Source organism: Oncorhynchus keta, chromosome 25 (assembly GCF_023373465.1).
Source record: "Oncorhynchus keta strain PuntledgeMale-10-30-2019 chromosome 25, Oket_V2, whole genome shotgun sequence".
NCBI classification, from domain to species: domain Eukaryota; kingdom Metazoa; phylum Chordata; class Actinopteri; order Salmoniformes; family Salmonidae; genus Oncorhynchus; species Oncorhynchus keta.
In genome coordinates this window covers 42,234,072-42,252,715 of record NC_068445.1, presented here as the reverse complement: position 1 = coordinate 42,252,715, position 18,644 = coordinate 42,234,072, and the positions used below count along the sequence as shown (strand labels likewise).

The window sequence follows — 18,644 nt, the reverse complement described above, 5'->3', positions numbered from 1 at the left end:
GTATTTTAAATGAAATGATCAAATATATAGACCACAAATTCAAATGGGCTATACTCAAACTCTTCAACATTACCCTCACTGCAGGTATTTCCCCTCAGATATTTGGAACCAGGGATTGATCACACCAATCTATAAAAATAGAGACAAATTTGACCCAAATAATTACAGCAACTTGGGGAAAATTCTCTGCAGTATTATAAATAGCAGACTACATAATTTCCTTGACGAACACAACATCCTGAGTAGAAGCCAGATTGGATTTCTAAACAATGATCAGACCACATTTACACTCCACTCCACACTCTAATTGATTAACAAGTAAACCAAAACAAAGGCAAAATCTACTCGTGTTTTGTAGATTTCAAGAAAGCATTTGATTCAATTTGGCACAAAGGTCTTTTTTATAAACTAATAGAAAGTGTTATTGGAGGGAAAACCAATGTAAATCAATGTACACTAAAAACAAATGTGCGGTTAAAATAATCCAAGATGGCGTAGCAGTAAGTCGTCCTGTCGTATCGTCTCTGTAAATATCTGTAAATATCGTCTCTTTTTCGTTTTAGATATTTTTCTTCGCATATCTTTAAAAACATTTTGCTAAACCTAAGCTTCCAAATACTCTCCTGCAACCCAATGTAGCTACTTTTCCTAAAGTATTTATATTTACTTCGGAACCGGGAACCCCTCAACTGATGCTAGCCAGCTAACCACCAGCTATGCTAGCGGTCATCAGCTAACCTTTAGCTCGGAAAGCTCTCGCCAGTTCGAACAACGCGACGCTAACCTGAGCATAACGGACCTATTTATTTTTTATCCCCGGATAAAAAAAAATTTCAGCTGGATCTTCACAACTAGCTATCGAGCTAAACCGCAACCCTGGTTGATTACTCCTGGCTAGTGTTTCCACCCACGTAGCTTGAAGCTAGCCCGGCCTGAGCTCCTGTGTTCCTAGCATACTCCTGGGCTTCTATACCCGGATCCACGACCGGTCTATCGATGTCACTGCATGAAGAGGAATAAACAGACTCACCCCATCGCAACGTCCTCCAAAGGCTAACTCTCTAGCCCTCGCTATCTCCTTGCTTGCTAATTCGGCATGCTAACTGCTAGCTTGTTTAGCCCAGGTCCGCTAACTACGACCTTGTTTACCCCGGCCTGCTAATCTGTTAGCTTGTTAGCACAGACATGCTAACCGTCTGCATCGCAGTGGCCCATATGTACTTTCTATCTCTTCCCGATTTTTAAAATTTGTTTATACCTTCCGGAAACCTGCCTCACCCAATGTGATACGGAATCGCTATTATTTTACATTTTTAGAACACACTCAAGAACCTCCAGAAGCGAACCAGCTAACAAGCTACAAGCTACTTAGTCATTGTTCGTTTTTTTAAACCTGGATAACACTCGCCAGTCCAGCCCCCCCTGCCCCATCCACCGCTGCCCCTGGACTCTGATCACTTGGCTACATAGCTGATGCACGCTGGACTGTCCATTAATCACGGTACTCCATTCTGCTTGTTTTATTTATCTGTCGGCCCCATTGCCTAGTCAATGCCATTTTACCTGCTGTTGTTATGCTAGCTGATTAGCTGTTGTCTCACCCACTGTTTTAGCAAGCATTCCCAATTCAACACCTGTGATTACTGTATGCCTCGCTGTATGTCTCTCTCAAATGTCAATATGCCTTGTATACTGTTGCTCAGGTTAGTTATCATTGTTTTAGTTCACAATGGAGCCCCTAGTCCCACTCCTCATACCCCTGATACCTCCTTTGTCCCACCTCCCACGTATGCGGTGACCTCACCCATGACAACCAGCATGTCCAGAGATAAAACCTCTCTCATCATCACCCAGTGCCTGGGCTTACCTCCGCCGTACCCGCACCCCACCATACCCCTGTCTGCGCATTATGCCCTGAATATATTCTACCATGCCCAGAAACCTGCTCCTCTTAATCTCTGTCCCCAACGCTCGAGGCGACCAGTTTTGATAGCCTTTAGCCGCACCCTCATACTACTCCTTCTCTGTTCCGCGGGTGATGTGGAGGTAAACCCAGGCCCTGCATGTCCCCAGGCACCCTCATTTGTTGACTTCTGTGGTCGAAAAAGCCTTGGTTTCATGCATGTCAACATCAGAAGTCTCCTCCCTAAGTTTGTTTTACTCACTGCTTTAGCACACTCTGCTAACCCTGATGTCCTTGCCGTGTCTGAATCCTGGCTCAGGAAGGCCACCAAAAATTCAGAGATTTCCATACCCAACTATAACATCTTCCGTCAAGATAGAACTGCCAAAGGGGGAGGAGTGGCAGTCTACTGCAGAGATAGCTTGCAAAGTAATGTCATACTTTCCAGGTCCATACCCAAACAGTTCGAACTACTAATTCTGAAAATTACTCTCTCCAGAAATAAGTCTCTCACTGTTGCCGCCTGCTACCGACCCCCCTCAGCTCCCAGCTGTGCCCTGGACACCATTTGTGAATTGATTGCCCCCCATCTAGCTTCAGAGTTTGTACTGTTAGGTGAACTAAACTGGGATATGCTTAACACCCCAGCAGTCCTACAATCTAAGCTAGATGCCCTCAATTTCACACAAATCATCAAGGAACCCACCAGGTACAAGCCTAACTCTGTAAGCAAGGGCACCCTCATAGACGTCATCCTGACCAACTGGCCCTCCAAATACACCTCCGCTGTCTTCAACCAGGATCTCAGCGACCATTGCCTCATTGCCTGTATCCGCTACGGTGCCGCAGTCAAACGACCACCCCTCATCACTGTCAAACGCTCCCTAAAACACTTCTGTGAGCAGGCCTTTCTAATCAACCTGGCCTGGGTATCCTGGAAGGACATTGACCTCATCCCGTCAGTTGGGGATGCCTGGTCATTCTTTAAGCGTAACTTCCACACCATTTTATATAAGCATGCTCCGTTCAAAAAATGCAGAACTAAGAACAGATACAGCCCTAGGTTCACTCCAGACCTGACTGCCCTCGACCAGCACAAAAACATCCTAGTGGCGGACTGCAATAGCATCGAACAGTCCCCGCGATATGCAACTGTTCAGGGAAGTCAGGAACCAATACACACACGCAGTCAATCAGGAAAGCTAAGGCCAGCTTCTTCAGGCAGAAGTTTGCATCCTGTAGCTCCAACTCCAAAAAGTTTGGGGACTTTTGGGACACTGTGTCCATGGAGAACAAGAGCACCTCCTCCCAGCTGCCCACTGCACTGAGGCTAGGGAACACGGTCACCACCGATAAATCCATGATTATCGAAAACTTCAACAAGCATTTCTCAACGGCTGGCCATGCCTTCCGCCTGGCCACTCCTACCTCGGCCAACAGCTCCGGCCCCCCGCAGCTCCTCACCCAAGCCTCTCCAGGTTCTCCTTTACCCAAATCCAGATAACAGATGTTCTGAAAGAGCTGCAAAACCTGGACCCGTATAAATCAGCTGGGCTTGACAATCTGGACCCTCTATTTCTGAAACTATCTGCCGCCATTGTCGCAACCCCTATTACCAGCCTGTTCAACCTCTCTTTCATATCGTCTGAGGTCCCCAAGAATTGGAAAGTTGCTGCAGTCATCCCCCTCTTCAAAGGGGGCGCACCCTGGACCCAAACTGTTACAGACCTATATCCATTCTGCCCTGCCTATCTAAGGTCTTCGAAAGCCAAGTCAACAAACAGGTCACTGACCATCTCGAATCCCACCGTACCTTCTCCGCTATGCAATCTGGTTTCCGAGCCGGTCACGGGTGCACCTCAGCCACACTCAAGGTACTAAAAGACATCATTAACCGCCATCGATAAAAGACAGTACTGTGCAGCCGTCTTCATCGACCTTGCCAAGGCTTTCGACTCTGTCAACCACCAGATTCTTATCGGCAGACTCAGTAGCCTCGGTTTTTCGGATGACTGCCTTGCCTGGTTCACCAATTACTTTGCAGACAGAGTTCAGTGTGTCAAATCGGAGGGCATGCTGTTCGGTCCTCTGGCAGTCTCTATGGGGGTGCCACAGGGTTCAATTCTCGGGCCGACTCTTTTCTCTGTATATATCAATGATGTTGGTCTTGCTGCGGGCGATTCCCTGATCCACCTCTACGCAGACGACACCATTCTATATACTTTCGGCCCGTCAATGGACACTGTGCTATCTAACCTCCAAACGAGCTTCAATGCCATACAACACTCCTTCCGTGGCCTCCAACTGCTCTTAAACGCTAGTAAAACCAAATGCATGCTTTTCAACCGATCGCTGTCTGCACCCGCATGCCCGACTAGCATCACCACACTGGATGGTTCCGACCTTGAATATGTGGACACCTATAAGTACCGAGGTGTCTGGCTAGACTGCAAACTCTCCTTCCAGACCCATATCAAACATCTCCAATCGAAAATCAAATCAAGAGTCGGCTTTCTATTCCTTCACTCACGCTGCAACAAAGCCTCCTTCACTCACGCTGCCAGTTTATCACAGCTTACCCTAGTAAAACTGACTATCCTACCGATCCTCGACTTCGGCGATGTCATCTACAAAATCGCTTCCAACACTCTACTCAGCAAACTGGATGCAGTTTATCACAGTGCCATCCGTTTTGTCACTAAAGCACCTTATGCTACCCACCACTGCGACTTGTATGCTCTAGTCGGCTGGCCCTACTGTGTTATTGACTTGTTACATATTCTGTCGCCAGACCCACTGGCTCCAGGTCATCTACAAGGCCATGCTAGGTAAAGCTCCGCCTTATCTCAGTTCACTGGTCACGATGGCAACACCCATCCGCTGTAGCACGCGCTCCAGCAGGTGTATCTCACTGATCATCCCTAAAGCCAACACCTCATTCTGTCCGCCTTTCGTTCCAGTACTCTGCTGCCTGTGACTGGAACGGTTCTGTCAGACCTTGCAAAACAGGTTCTGCTGAAGTTGGAGACTTTTATTTCCCTCACCAACTTCAAACATCAGCTATCTGAGCAGCTAACCGATCGCTGCAGCTGTACATAATCTATTGGTAAATAGCCCACCCATTTTCACCTACCTCATCCCCACAGTTTTTATTTATTTACTTTTCTGCTCTTTTGCACACCAATATCTCTACCTGTAGATGATCATCTGATCATTAATCACTCCAGTGTTAATCTGCAATATTGTAATTATTCGCCTACCTCCTCATGCCTTTTGCACACATTGTATATAGACTCCCCTTTTTTTTTACTCTACTGTGTTATTGACTTGTTAATTGTTTACTCCATGTGTAACTCTGTGTTGTCTGTTCACACTGCTATGCAGGCTGTGCTCACTCTGCTCAGAGAGAGAGAGAGAGAGAGAGAGAGAGAGAGAGAGAGAGAGAGAGAGAGAGAGAGAGAGAGAGAGAGAGAGAGAGAGAGAGAGAGAGAGAAAGAGAGACCACACATGTTTCTTTCCACATGGCCGTGGGGTGAGACAGGGATGCAGCTTAAGCCCCAGCCTCTTCACCATATATATCAATGAATTGGCGAGGGCACTAGACAAGTCTGCAGCACCCGGCCTAGAATCTGAAGTCAAATGTCTACTGTTTGCTGATGATCTAATGCTTCTGTCACAACCAAGGAGGGTCTACAGCAGCACCTAGATCTTCTGCACAGATTCTGCCAGACCTGGGCCCTGACAGTAAATCTCAGTAAGACCAAAATAATGGTGTTCCAAAAAAGGTCCATTTGCCAGGACCACAAATACAAATTCCATCTAGACACCGTTGCCCTCGAGCACACAAAAAACTATACATACCTAAACATCAGTACCACAGGTATCTCCCACCTAGCTGTGAACGATCTGAGAGACTAGAAGGGCCTTCTATGACATCAAAAGGAACATAAAATTCAACATACCAATTAGAATCTGGCAAAAAATACTTGAATCAGTTATAGAACCCATTGCCCTTTATGGTTGTGAGGTCTGGGATCTGCTCACCAACCAAGAGTTGACCAAATGGGAGAAATACCAAAATAAGACTCTGAATGCAGAATTCTGCAAAAAAATATCCCCTGTGTACAACGTAAAACACCAAATAAATCATGCAGAGCAGAATTAGGCCGATACCTGCTAATTATCAAAATCCAGAAAAGAGCTGTTCAATTCTACAACCACCTAAAAGGAAGCGATTCCCAAACCTCCCATAAATAACAAAGCCATCACCTACAGAGAACCTGGAGAAGAGTCCCCTAAGCAAGCTGGTCCTGGGGCTCTGTTCACAAACACAAACAGACCCCACAGAGCCCCGGGACAGCAACACCATTAGACCAACCAAATCATGAGAAGACAAAAGGATCAATACTTCACACATTGAAAATAATTAACAAAACAAAAGAGCAAACTAGAATGCTATTTGGCCCTAAACAGAGAGTACACAAAAAACAGAGCAAGTTGGAATGCTATTTGGCCCTAAACAGAGAGTACACAAAAACAGAGCAAGTTGGAATGCTATTTGGCCCTAAACAGAGAGAATACAGTGGCAGAATACCTGACCACTGTGACTGACCCAAACTTAAGGAAAGCTTTGACTATGTACCGACTCAGTGAGCATAGCCTTGCTATTGAGAAAGAACGCTGTAGGCAGACCTGGCTCTGAAGAGAAGACAGGCTATGTGCACACTGCCCACAAAATGAGGTGGAAACTGAGCTGCACTTCCTAACCTCCTGCCATATGTATGACCATATTAGAGACACATATTTCCCTCAGATTACACAGACCCGCAAAGAATTTGAAAAAGTGTGTGACACCACAGCAGAAAGATTTGTGACCTGTTGCCACGAGAACCAGTGAAGAACAAACACCATTGGAACTTTTGCGAGGGTCATGTTTACCTTATTTCACTTGCTTTGGCAGTGTTAGCATATGATTCACATGCCAATAAAGCCCTTTTGAATTGAATTGAGATAGATAGATGAACTTCGAGAATAGACAGCCGAGGAGATCTGAGGATAGCTGAGGTTTTATATATGACTGTAATGACTCTAGTCTCTACTGGCTCTTCTTGTTAGAGTAGAGAAGATACATCTGATGAAAGATTTAACACCAGATCCACAGCCGTTAAAGATTCATCTGAGTTGGAAAAGACTCTAGTCCAGAGCTGATAGATTCACCCTGCTGGATCCGTTAAATATTAAACGAGCTGGGCCATTTAGGAGCTGTTTACCATAATCTGAGTCAGATTCAGGGTCACCTCGGAACAGAAGAGAGTACATAGTACTTCTGAGCGATTAACTGTCTGTTAGTATTTGATTTTTTAAACAACTAATTGACTGACTTTGGTTTAATTATTTAACATTCTATTTTGTTAGCTTTTCATCTCTGAGCTCAATGTGCACATCACACAGTTTCTCTAGAGATAAATCAGATCTAGACTGAACTGTGAGATGTAGTAGGGAGTCGTAGTTTCCAACAGGCCAACATTCTACGTAGTTTAGCGCATAAAAAATATAGTAATTAACTACAATGACCACAATCCATTGCACATCTACTTGTCCGGTCTGTGATTGTGAGGTGATATAGAGAGCAGCTATTTCTTAGAGAGTTCTCTACCTGAAAATATATGATCTAAGTGATTGATGGTATCCAGATGTCATAATAGTGATTTTGAATTTAACCTTTATTTAACTAGGCAATTCGGTTAAGAACAAATTCTTATTTTCAATGACAGCCTACCGGGGAACAGTGGGGTTAACTGCCTTGTTCAAGGGGCAGAACGACAGGTCAGGGGATCCAATCTTGCAACCTTTCGCAAGGCACTGTATTTCATACATATCTGTTTTATCATTTAGAAATGAAACTACTTCATGTACAGTATCTAGCTAGTCCCCACCATTGAAGGTGTCATAAGTACTTGGCACAAATTCAATTATTGTGTATTTAAGTGGTCAAAAGTTTAGAATTTGGTCAAATATTCCTAGCATGCAATTATTACATCAAACTTGTGACTCTACAAACTTGTTGGATGCTTTTGTAATTTGGTTTGGATGTGTTTCGGGTTTTGCACAATAGAAATGAATGGTAAATAATGCATTGTGTGGGCCTCCCGAGTGCATTGCAGTGCAAGCTGTGCCACTAGAGATTCTGGCGTCGAGTCCAGGCTCTGTCGCAGCCTCCCGAGTGCATTGCAGTGCGAGCTGTGCCACTAGAGATTCTGGCGTCGAGTCCAGGCTCTGTCGCAGCCTCCCGAGTGCATCGCAGTGCGAGCTGTGCCACTAGAGATTCTGGCGTCGAGTCCAGGCTCTGTCGCAGCCTCCCGAGTGCATCGCAGTGCGAGCGGTGCCACTAGAGATTCTGGGGTCGAGTCCAGGCTCTGTCGCAGCCTCCCGAGTGCATCGCAGTGCGAGCGGTGCCACTAGAGATTCTGGGGTCGAGTCCAGGCTCTGTCGCAGCCTCCCGAGTGCATCGCAGTGCGAGCTGTGCCACTAGAGATTCTGGGGTCGAGTCCAGGCTCTGTCACAGCCGGCCGCGACCGGGAGACAACATGGGGCAGCGCACAATTGGCCCAGCTTCGTTCGGGTTTGGTCGGCAGGCATGTCCTTGTCCCATCGCGCACTAGCGACTCCTGTGGCGGGCCGGGCTCAGTGCACGCTGACACGGTCACCAGGTGTAACGGTGTTTCCTCCGACACATTGGTGCGGCTGGCTTTAAGTGGGCAGTGTGTCAAGAAGCAGTGAGGCTTGGTTGGGTTGTGTTTCGAAAGACGTACAGTTCTCGATCTTCGCCTTTCCCGAGTCCGTACGGGAGTTGCAGCGATGAGACAAGAATGTAACAACCAATTGTATACCACGAAATTGGGGAGAAAAAGGGGTCCAAAAAGTATGTATTATGTACTTTTGGAGTCACTTTTATTGTAAATAAGAATCAAATATATTTTTGAACACTTCTACGTTAATGTGGATGCTACCATGATTACTGATAATCGTGAATGAATTGTGAATAATGATGAGAGAGGAAGTTACTGAGGCATAACTCTGTAATTTTCTCGCACATTATTATTCATTATGATCTAATCATGGTAGCATCCACATTAACGTAGAAGTCACAAGCGTGATGAAGTCATTGTATGTATGAGTGTCTGGCCATGCAGAAAAGATGAGTGTAGTCTCTCCATGGCCCAGAAGTGTCAGCAGAAATATTTAATTGAACACTGTTTTGCTGAGTGGAGAACAGAGGAGGGAGAGATAACTCCACTGTTTGGCTGAGTGGAGAACAGAGGAGGGAAAGATAACTCCACTGTTTGGCTGAGTGGAGAATAGAGGAGGGAGAGATAACTCCACTGTTTGGCTGAGTGGAGAACAGAGGAGGGAGAGATAACTCCACTGTTTGGCTGAGTGGAGAACAGAGGAGGGAGAGATAACTCCACTGTTTGGCTGAGTGGAGAACAGAGGAGGGAGAGATAACTCCACTGTTTGGCTGAGTGGAGAACAGAGGAGGGAGAGATAACTCCACTGTTTGGCTGAGTGGAGAACAGAGGAGGGAGAGATAACTCCACTGTTTGGCTGAGTGGAGAACAGAGGAGGGAGAGATAACTCCACTGTTTGGCTGAGTGGAGAACAGAGGAGGGAGAGATAACTCCACTGTTTGGCTGAGTGGAGAACAGAGGAGGGAGAGATAACTCCACTGTTTGGCTGAGTGGAGAATAGAGGAGGGAGGGATAACTCCACTGTTTGGCTGAAGAACAGAGGAGGAGAGATAACTCCACTGTTTGGCTGAGTGGAGAATAGAGGAGGGAGAGATAACTCCACTGTTTGGCTGAGTGGAGAACAGAGGAGGGAGAGATAACTCCACTGTTTGGCTGAGTGGAGAACAGAGGAGGGAGAGATAACTCCACTGTTTGGCTGAGTGGAGAACAGAGGAGGGAGAGATAACTCCACTGTTTGGCTGAGTGGAGAACAGAGGAGGGAGAGATAACTCCACTGTTTGGCTGAGTGGAGAACAGAGGAGGGAGAGATAACTCCACTGTTTGGCTGAGTGGGGAACAGAGGAGGGAGAGATAACTCCACTGTTTGGCTGAGTGGAGAACAGAGGAGGGAGAGATAACTCCACTGTTTGGCTGAGTGGAGAATAGAGGAGGGAGAGATAACTCCACTGTTTGGCTGAGTGGAGAACAGAGGAAGGAGGGATAACTCCACTGTTTGGCTGAGTGGAGAACAGAGGAGGGAGAGATAACTCCACTGTTTGGCTGAGTGGAGAACAGGGAGGGAGAGATAACTCCACTGTTTGGCTGAGTGAAGAACAGGGAGGGAGAGATAACTCCACTGTTTGGCTGAGTGGAGAACAGGGAGGGAGAGATCACATTAATGTTTGGCTGAGTGGAGAACAGGGAGGGAGAGATCACATTAATGTTTGGCTGAGTGGAGAACAGGGAGGGAGAGATCACATTAATGTTTGGCTGAGTGGAGAACAGGGAGGGAGAGATCACATTAATGTTTGGCTGAGTGGAGAACAGGGAGGGAGAGATAACGCCAGGGAGGGAGAGATAACTCCACTGTTTGGCTGAGTGGAGAACAGGGAGGGAGAGATAACTCCACTGTTTGGCTGAGTGGAGAACAGGGAGGGAGAGATCACATTAATGTTTGGCTGAGTGGAGAACAGGGAGGGAGAGATAACTCCACTGTTTGGCTGAGTGAAGAACAGGGAGGGAGAGATAACTCCACTGTTTGGCTGAGTGGAGAACAGGGAGGGAGAGATCACATTCATGTTTGGCTGAGTGGAGAACAGGGAGGGAGAGATCACATTAATGTTTGGCTGAGTGGAGAACAGGGAGGGAGAGATCACATTAATGTTTGGCTGAGTGGAGAACAGGGAGGGAGAGATCACATTAATGTTTGGCTGAGTGGAGAACAGGGAGGGAGAGATAACTCCACTGTTTGGCTGAGTGGAGAACAGGGAGGGAGAGATCACATTAATGTTTGGCTGAGTGGAGAACAGGGAGGGAGAGATCACATTAATGTTTGGCTGAGTGGAGAACAGGGAGGGAGAGATAACATTAATGTTTGGCTGAGTGGAGAACAGGGAGGGAGAGATAACATTAATGTTTGGCTGAGTGGAGAACAGGGAGGGAGAGATAACATTAATGTTTGGCTGAGTGGAGAACAGGGAGGGAGAGATAACATTAATGTTTGGCTGAGTGGAGAACAGGGAGGGAGAGATCACATTAATGTTTGGCTGAGTGGAGAACAGGGAGGGAGAGATAACGCCAGGGAGGGAGAGATAACGAGTTCAAAACAACTGAATGTATGTGCCTTAGAAGTACAATGAGCAAAAATAAGTGTTGGTCCCATGTTTAAATAAAAGACCCCAGAAATGTTCCATACTCACAAAAAATCTTATTTCTCTAAGTTGTTTCATTTCTCTAAAATGCCCATATTTGTCTACATCCTGTTAGTGAGCGTTTCTCTAAAATGCCCATATTTGTCTACATCCTGTTAGTGAGCGTTTCTCTAAAATGCCCATATTTGTCTACATCCTGTTAGCGAGCATTTTTCCTTTGCCAAGATAATCCATCCACCTGACAGATGTGGCATGTCAAGAAGCTGATTAAACAGCATGATTCGTATCCAGCACACTGTGCTGGGGGACAATAAAAGGTCACTCACTTTAAAATGTGAAGTTGAAACACACAACACAATGCCACAGATGTCTCATGTTTTGAGGTAGCATGCAGTTGGCACGCTGACTGCAGGAACGCCCAGCAAAGCTGTTGTCAGAGACCACGTGTAACCACGCCAGCCCACGACCTCCATATCTGGCTTCTTCACCTGAGGGATCGTCTGAGACCAGCCACCTGGACAGCTGAATAAACTGGGTTTGCATAACCAAAGAATTTCGTCACAGACTGTCTCAGGGAAGCTCATCTGCATGCTTTTCGTCCTCAGCAGGGTCTGGACCTGACTGGACCTGGGACCGTGCATTATCATGCTGAAACATGAGGAGATGGTGGCAGATGAATGGCACGACAATGGGCCTCAGGATCTCATCACGGTATCTCTGTGTATTCAAATTGCCATCGATAAAATGCAATTGTGTTCATTTTCCGTGTCTTATGCCTGCCCATACCATAACCCCACCGCCACCATGGGGCACTCTGTTCACAACGTTGACATCAGCAAACCGCTTGCCCACACAACGCCTGGCACGCTGTCTGCCATCAGCCCGGCACACTTCTCCAGCCTGCCAGTGGCCATCGAAGATGAGCAGTTCATAGATACATGAGAGGCCCATTATCGTGCCATTCATCCGCCGCCATCACCTCATGTTTCAGCGTGATAATGCACGTGTCGAAAGGATCTGTACACAATTCCTGGAATCCATGGCCTGCAAACTCAACAGATATGTCAGATATGTATGGATTGGCGTGTACAACTGCTTGTTCCAGTTCCCGCCAATATGCAGCAACTTTGCACAGCCATTAAAGAGGAGTGGGACAAGATTCCACAGGCCACAATCAACAGCCTGATCACCTTTTTATTTTACTTTTTTATTTAACCTTTATTTAACCAGGCAAGTCAGTTAAGAACATATTCTTATTTTCAATGATGGCCTGGGAACAGTGGGTTAACTGCCTGTTCAGGGGCAGAACGACAGATTTGTACCTTGTCAGCTCGGGGGTTTGAACTCACAACCTTCCGTTTACTAGTCCAACGCTCTAACCACTAGGCTACGCTGCCGCCTCTGCATGAGACAAATGGTGGTCACACCAGATACTGACTGGTTTTCTGATCCACACCCCCTACCTTTCTTCAGGTATCTGTGACCAACAGATGCATATCTGTATTCCCAGTCATGTGAAATCCATAGATTAGAGCCTAATGGATTTATTTTCATTGACTGGTTACCTTCTATGAACTGCAACTCAGTAAAATCTTTGAGTTTATATTTTTGTTCAGTGTACTTTTCACATACAAACATTATATGTCCGAACAATTATGCCTCCCAAAAATCACACTGACAATGGGGGTAGAACGTTTATTTTGATTGGTGATTTACCAGAGTGCCATCAGTAGCCTTATTTCAGATGTATCCATGTAAATAGGATTATCAGGGAAATGGTTATTGCTGCAAATGGTTATTGCTGCTCACATAATCTCACTATCCACAATAATCATATTATTGCGTGCATGTAACCGTGGTCGGTGATTGTTTTCATGTGAATGGCAATGGACAGTGGATATTGTTTATGATTAAACTTTGATCATCACCCATATTCATGTAGTCCTTGAAAAGTTTCCTAAACAAAGACATTTCTCCAGGGAATTCTCTTAAAGATTCCTAAACAAAGACATTTCTCCAGGGAATTGTCTTAAAGTTTCCACTTAAAGTTTCCAAAACAAAGACATTTCTCCAGGGAATTGTCTTAAAGTTTCCTAAACAAAGACATTTCTCCAGGGAATTGTCTTAAAATTTCCACTTAAAGTTTCCAAAACAAAGACATTTCTCCAGGGAATTGTCTTAAAGTTTCCTAAACAAAGACATTCCTCCAGGGAATTGTCTTAAAGTTCTTAATTGCTCTGAAAAAATAAAGTCAAACTTCAGAAATCCTTCAGTAATTTATTGATATCTTGAACCCACCCACCCACCCAGCTACACACACACTACACCACCCTACCCCCCACACCAACACACACTACACCACCCTACCCCAAACACACACATTACCCCCCTACTCCCCACACCAACACACACTACAACACCCTACCCCCAACACACACATTAACCCCACCCCCCACACCAACACATACTACCTTACCCTGGCAGTATCCTTGGGGGTGTGGGAACTCTCCCTCAGGACAGCTGGTAGTGCAGTACCCATTGTGGAATTTGGCCAGGGGGGGGCAGGACACACAGTCAGCCTTGGACGGCCCGTTACACTCCTGGCAGGATGGGTGGCACCCTGGGAGAGGAAGACGGTGTGAGGAGGGTGTGGGGAGGAGGTGAGGAGAGAGGGGGAGGAGTGTGTGGGGAGGAGGTGAGAAGAGAGGGGGAGGAGGGTGTGGGGAGGTGAGGAGAGAGGGGGAGGAGGGTGTGAGGAGGAGGTGAGGAGAGAGGGGGAGGAGGGTGTGGGGAGGAGGTGAGGAGGTGAGGAGAGAGGGGGAGGAGTGTGTGAGGAGAGGAAAGAGGGGGAGGAGGGTGTGAGGAGGAGGTGAGGAGAGAGGGGGAGGAGGGTGGGAGGAGGAGGGTGTGGGGAGAGAGATTAAATCATGAGAAAACAAAAAAGATAATTACTTGACACATTGGAAAGAATTAACAACAAAAACTAGCAAACTAGACTGCTATTTGGCCCTAAACAGAGTACACAGTGGCAGAAAACCTGTCCACTGTGACTGACGCAAACTTAAGGAAAGTTTTGACTATGTACAGACTCAGTGAGCATAGCCTTGCTATTGAGAAAGGCCGCCGTAGGCAGACCTGGCTGTCAACAGAAGACAGGCTATGTGCACATTGCCCACAAAATGAGGTGGAAACTGAGTTGCACTTCCTAACCTCCTGCCCAATGTATGACCATATTAGAGACACATATTTCCCTCAGATTGCACAGATCCATAAATAATTTGAAAACAAACCCAATTTTGATAAACTCCCATATCTACTGGGTGAAATACCACAGTGTTACATTACAGCAGCAAGATGTGACCTGTTACCACAAGAAGAACAAACACCATTGTAAATACAACACATATTTATGTTTATTCATTTTCCCTTTTGTACTTTAACCATTTGCACATCATTACAACACTTTATATATATATATATAATATGACATTTGTATTGTCTTTATTCTTTTGGAACTTCTGTGAGTGTAATGTTTACTGTTCATTTTTATTGTTTATTTCACTTTTGTATATTATCTACTTCAATTGCTTTGGCAATGTTAACATGTGTTTCCCATGCAAATAAAGCCCCTAAATTGAATTTAATTGAGAGGGGGAGGGGGGAGGGGGGTCTGTTGGATGCTCAGAAAACTAGACCAATTTCCCTCAAAGAACGTAACAAAAACTTAGTAGGAGACCTGATGAAGACAGTGGGTCGCTGAAAGGTCACCTCCCTGCCGGTTAAAGATGGAAAACGAGGCGTTGCTAACGAACAGCTCCACATCACACCCCTTCTGCTAATTCCATTAAAGTAAGGAGTCTGTGGTGAAAGCCCAGTGAGCTGTTAAAGCTCGTTGGTGATTAAGACTCGTGACCCATAAGGCTGCCCATTTCCTATTTAGCTCATAGGGCGCTGATCGAAAAAAATAGTGCACTATATAGGGAACAGGGTGCATTTTGGGACACCCTTACTTTAAGTACCGCAGGCTGTTTAAAAAGGCCAGAAATGTTGAACTGCCGAAAAAATTGGTCTTTCCACGGTAACTTGAAATGTATTCTGTTTTGTCTTCAAGTTCTTAAAGTGGGAGAGAATGATCATTATTTCCCTCTATGATTCTGATTCAGCCTCGGGGGGAAAATGCTCAGTGAATGTACTTTTGATATTCGATGTGGAACGAATGAATCGTATCGACAACTCACATACACCGTTTCCATGCTAAAACAATACAGTAACAACTCCAGGACAACTGTTTCTACAACAGCTACAAGTGCTGCTTTTAAATGCATGTTAGTAAAAAAAGGGAAATCTTCAAAGAGTCCCCTTCAAATAAGAGCATTACAGTCTTTTCACATTCAAACACCAATTTGAAACTCGTTTATTGTCTGTCTTCTGGGTCTGCTGTGTGTCAGTTAACGTGATGGGTGAACAGTATTGGTTAACCAGGTGATGGTGTGTGTGTGTGTGTGTGTGTGTGTGTGTGTGTGTGTGTGTGTGTGTGTGTGTGTGTGTGTGTGTGTGTGTGTGTGTGTGTGTGTGTGTGTGTGTGTGTGTGTGTGTGTGCGTGTGTGCGTGCGTGCGTGCGTGCGTGCGTGTGTGTGTGTGCTGGTCTTCCCCACCTTGGCAGGTGTTATCCTGGATGTTGAATCCTGGGGGACATCTGAGAACACACTGGCCATCCTGGAGGACGTAGGGCGGGGCACAAGAAGTGCAGTTCTGACCACTTCCTCCGGTGCACTGTAAACAGGAAGTGTGGCATTCTGAAAGGGAAGAAGAAGAGAGAAGATTGAACTATTATCCGTAACACTTGTTTGAGGTAACGCAGACTCTTTAAGCTGAATGTATTGCCTCGGCTGGAAGTGCAAGTCACAATGTAGAGGGGTTTCATCACATGACGATAGCAGTATAATTGACAGACCAGCGGCCTGTTATTGTGACGGTTCCTGTGTTTAGCACTCTGCCGTTCCCACTTTGTGTACTCACAGTATCTGGGCTACGTGTACTCATTGTAACTAGGCTACGTGTACTCACAGTAACTAGGCTACGTGTACTCACAGTATCTAGGCTACGTGTACTCACAGTATCTAGGCTACATGTACTCACAGTATCTAGGCTGTGTACTCACAGTATCTAGGCTACGTGTACTCACAGTATCTAGGCTACGTGTACTCACAGTATCTAGGCTACGTGTACTCACAGTATCTAGGATATGTGTACTCACAGTATCTAGGCTACGTGTACTCACAGTATCTAGGATATGTGTACTCACAGTATCTAGGCTACGTGTACTCACAGTATCTAGGCTACATGTACTCACAGTATCTAGGCTACGTGTACTCACAGTATCTAGGCTACTTGTACTCACAGTATCTATGCTATGTGTACTCACAGTATCTAGGCTATGTGTACTCACAGTATCTAGGCTATGTGTACTCACAGTATCTAGGCTATGTGTACTCACAGTATCTAGGCTATGTGTACTCACAGTATCTAGGCTACGTGTACTCACAGTATCTGGGCTACGTGTACTCATTGTAACTAGGCTACGTGTACTCACAGTATCTAGGCTACGTGTACTCACAGTATCTAGGCTACGTGTACTCACAGTATCTAGGCTACGTGTACTCACAGTATCTAGGATATGTGTACTCACAGTATCTAGGCTACGTGTACTCACAGTATCTAGGCTACATGTACTCACAGTATCTAGGCTACGTGTACTCACAGTATCTAGGCTACTTGTACTCACAGTATCTATGCTATGTGTACTCACAGTATCTAGGCTATGTGTACTCACAGTATCTAGGCTATGTGTACTCACAGTATCTAGGCTATGTGTACTCACAGTATCTAGGCTATGTGTACTCACAGTATCTAGGCTATGTGTACTCACAGTACCTAGGCTATGTGTACTCACAGTATCTAGGCTACGTGTACTCACAGTATCTAGGCTACGTGTACTCACAGTATCTAGGCTACGTGTACTCACAGTATCTAGGCTATGTGTACTCACAGAATCTAGGCTATGTCTACTCACAGTATCTAGGCTACGTGTACTCACAGTATCTAGGCTATGTGTACTCACAGTATCTAGGCTATGTGTACTCACAGTATCTAGGCTACATGTACTCACAGTATCTAGGCTACGTGTACTCACAGTATCTAGGCTACGTGTACTCACAGTATCTAGGCTATGTGTACTCACAGTATCTAGGCTACATGTACTCACAGTATCTTGGCTATGTGTACTCACAGTATCTAGGCTATGTGTACTCACAGATGGACTGTCGCTACAGTCTTAGGATAAAAGGTGCTATCTGGAACCTAAAAGGGTACTTCCGCAGCCTCATAGGAGAACCCTTTGAAGAACCCTTTTTGGATAATTCTTTCCACAGAGGGTTCTACATAGAACCCAAAATTGTTCTTCATAGGGTTGTCCTATAGAGATAGCTGAAGAACCGTTTTTAAATCTTTTTTTCTAAGCGTAACCCATCCGTGGGCCCACACCTGACAGCCAGACAGGCAGGAGCGCCAATGTGTGATCCCTGCCTAACTTCCTGGTACAACCTCTCATGGAAACCTCTTGATCGTGTGTGTGTGTGAGTGTGTGTGAGTGAGTGAGTGAGTGAGTGAGTGAGTGAGTGAGTGAGTGAGTGAGTGAGTGAGTGAGTGAGTGAGTGAGTGAGTGCATGTATGTTTGTGCATGCGTGTGTGTCTGTGTCTAGATTGTGTCCCTTAAGGGGACTTCACATGTCTCTCTCTCTCTCTCTCTCTCTCTCTCTCTCTCTCTCTCTCTCTCTCTCTGTCAACACACTGAGAAAGCCTATCTGTTTCAGTAATTGAGTTTACCACCTCCTTCCACAGGAGACACATTAGATGGAACTGCAGGACAGCTTCCCTCAGCCACCAGGACAGGAGAAGAAAGACAGACAGCAGCCTGCCAGCCTGGGTACATCGGCCGTGTTCAAAATGGCTTCTTCGTCTTCAAATATTGTGCAATACCTTGTGACCAGAGCCTTATGGGTCCTGGTCAACAGTAGTGCACTATATAGGGAATAGGGCTCTGGTCTAAAGTAGTGCACTATATAGGGCTCTGGTCTATAGTAGTGCACTATAATAGGGAATAGGGCTCTGTTCTAAAGTAGTGCACTACATAGGGAATAGGGTGCCATTGGGAAAGCAGGCATTATTTTATTGCATCTCAGATATGTAATTTTGTCTCCCAGAGTAAAGAGGGAGTGCATATTGATCTGGCTGTTTGTCAAAGTCATTCTCCTCCTCTGCTGCTCGACTCCGTGACATTATTTAACATGGACCCCAAGAGAG

General features: G+C 45.7%; 1 protein-coding gene across 1 annotated transcript in view; it reads right to left on the bottom strand.

The window, feature by feature from the left end:
- LOC118379418 (extracellular matrix organizing protein FRAS1-like) overlaps positions 1-18,644 on the bottom strand; it is a 420,646-nt gene that overhangs the window by 176,955 nt on the left and 225,047 nt on the right. The window contains 2 exon segments of the mRNA XM_052479627.1: positions 13,759-13,902; positions 15,938-16,078. Coding sequence (XP_052335587.1) covers positions 13,759-13,902; positions 15,938-16,078 — 285 coding nt within the window.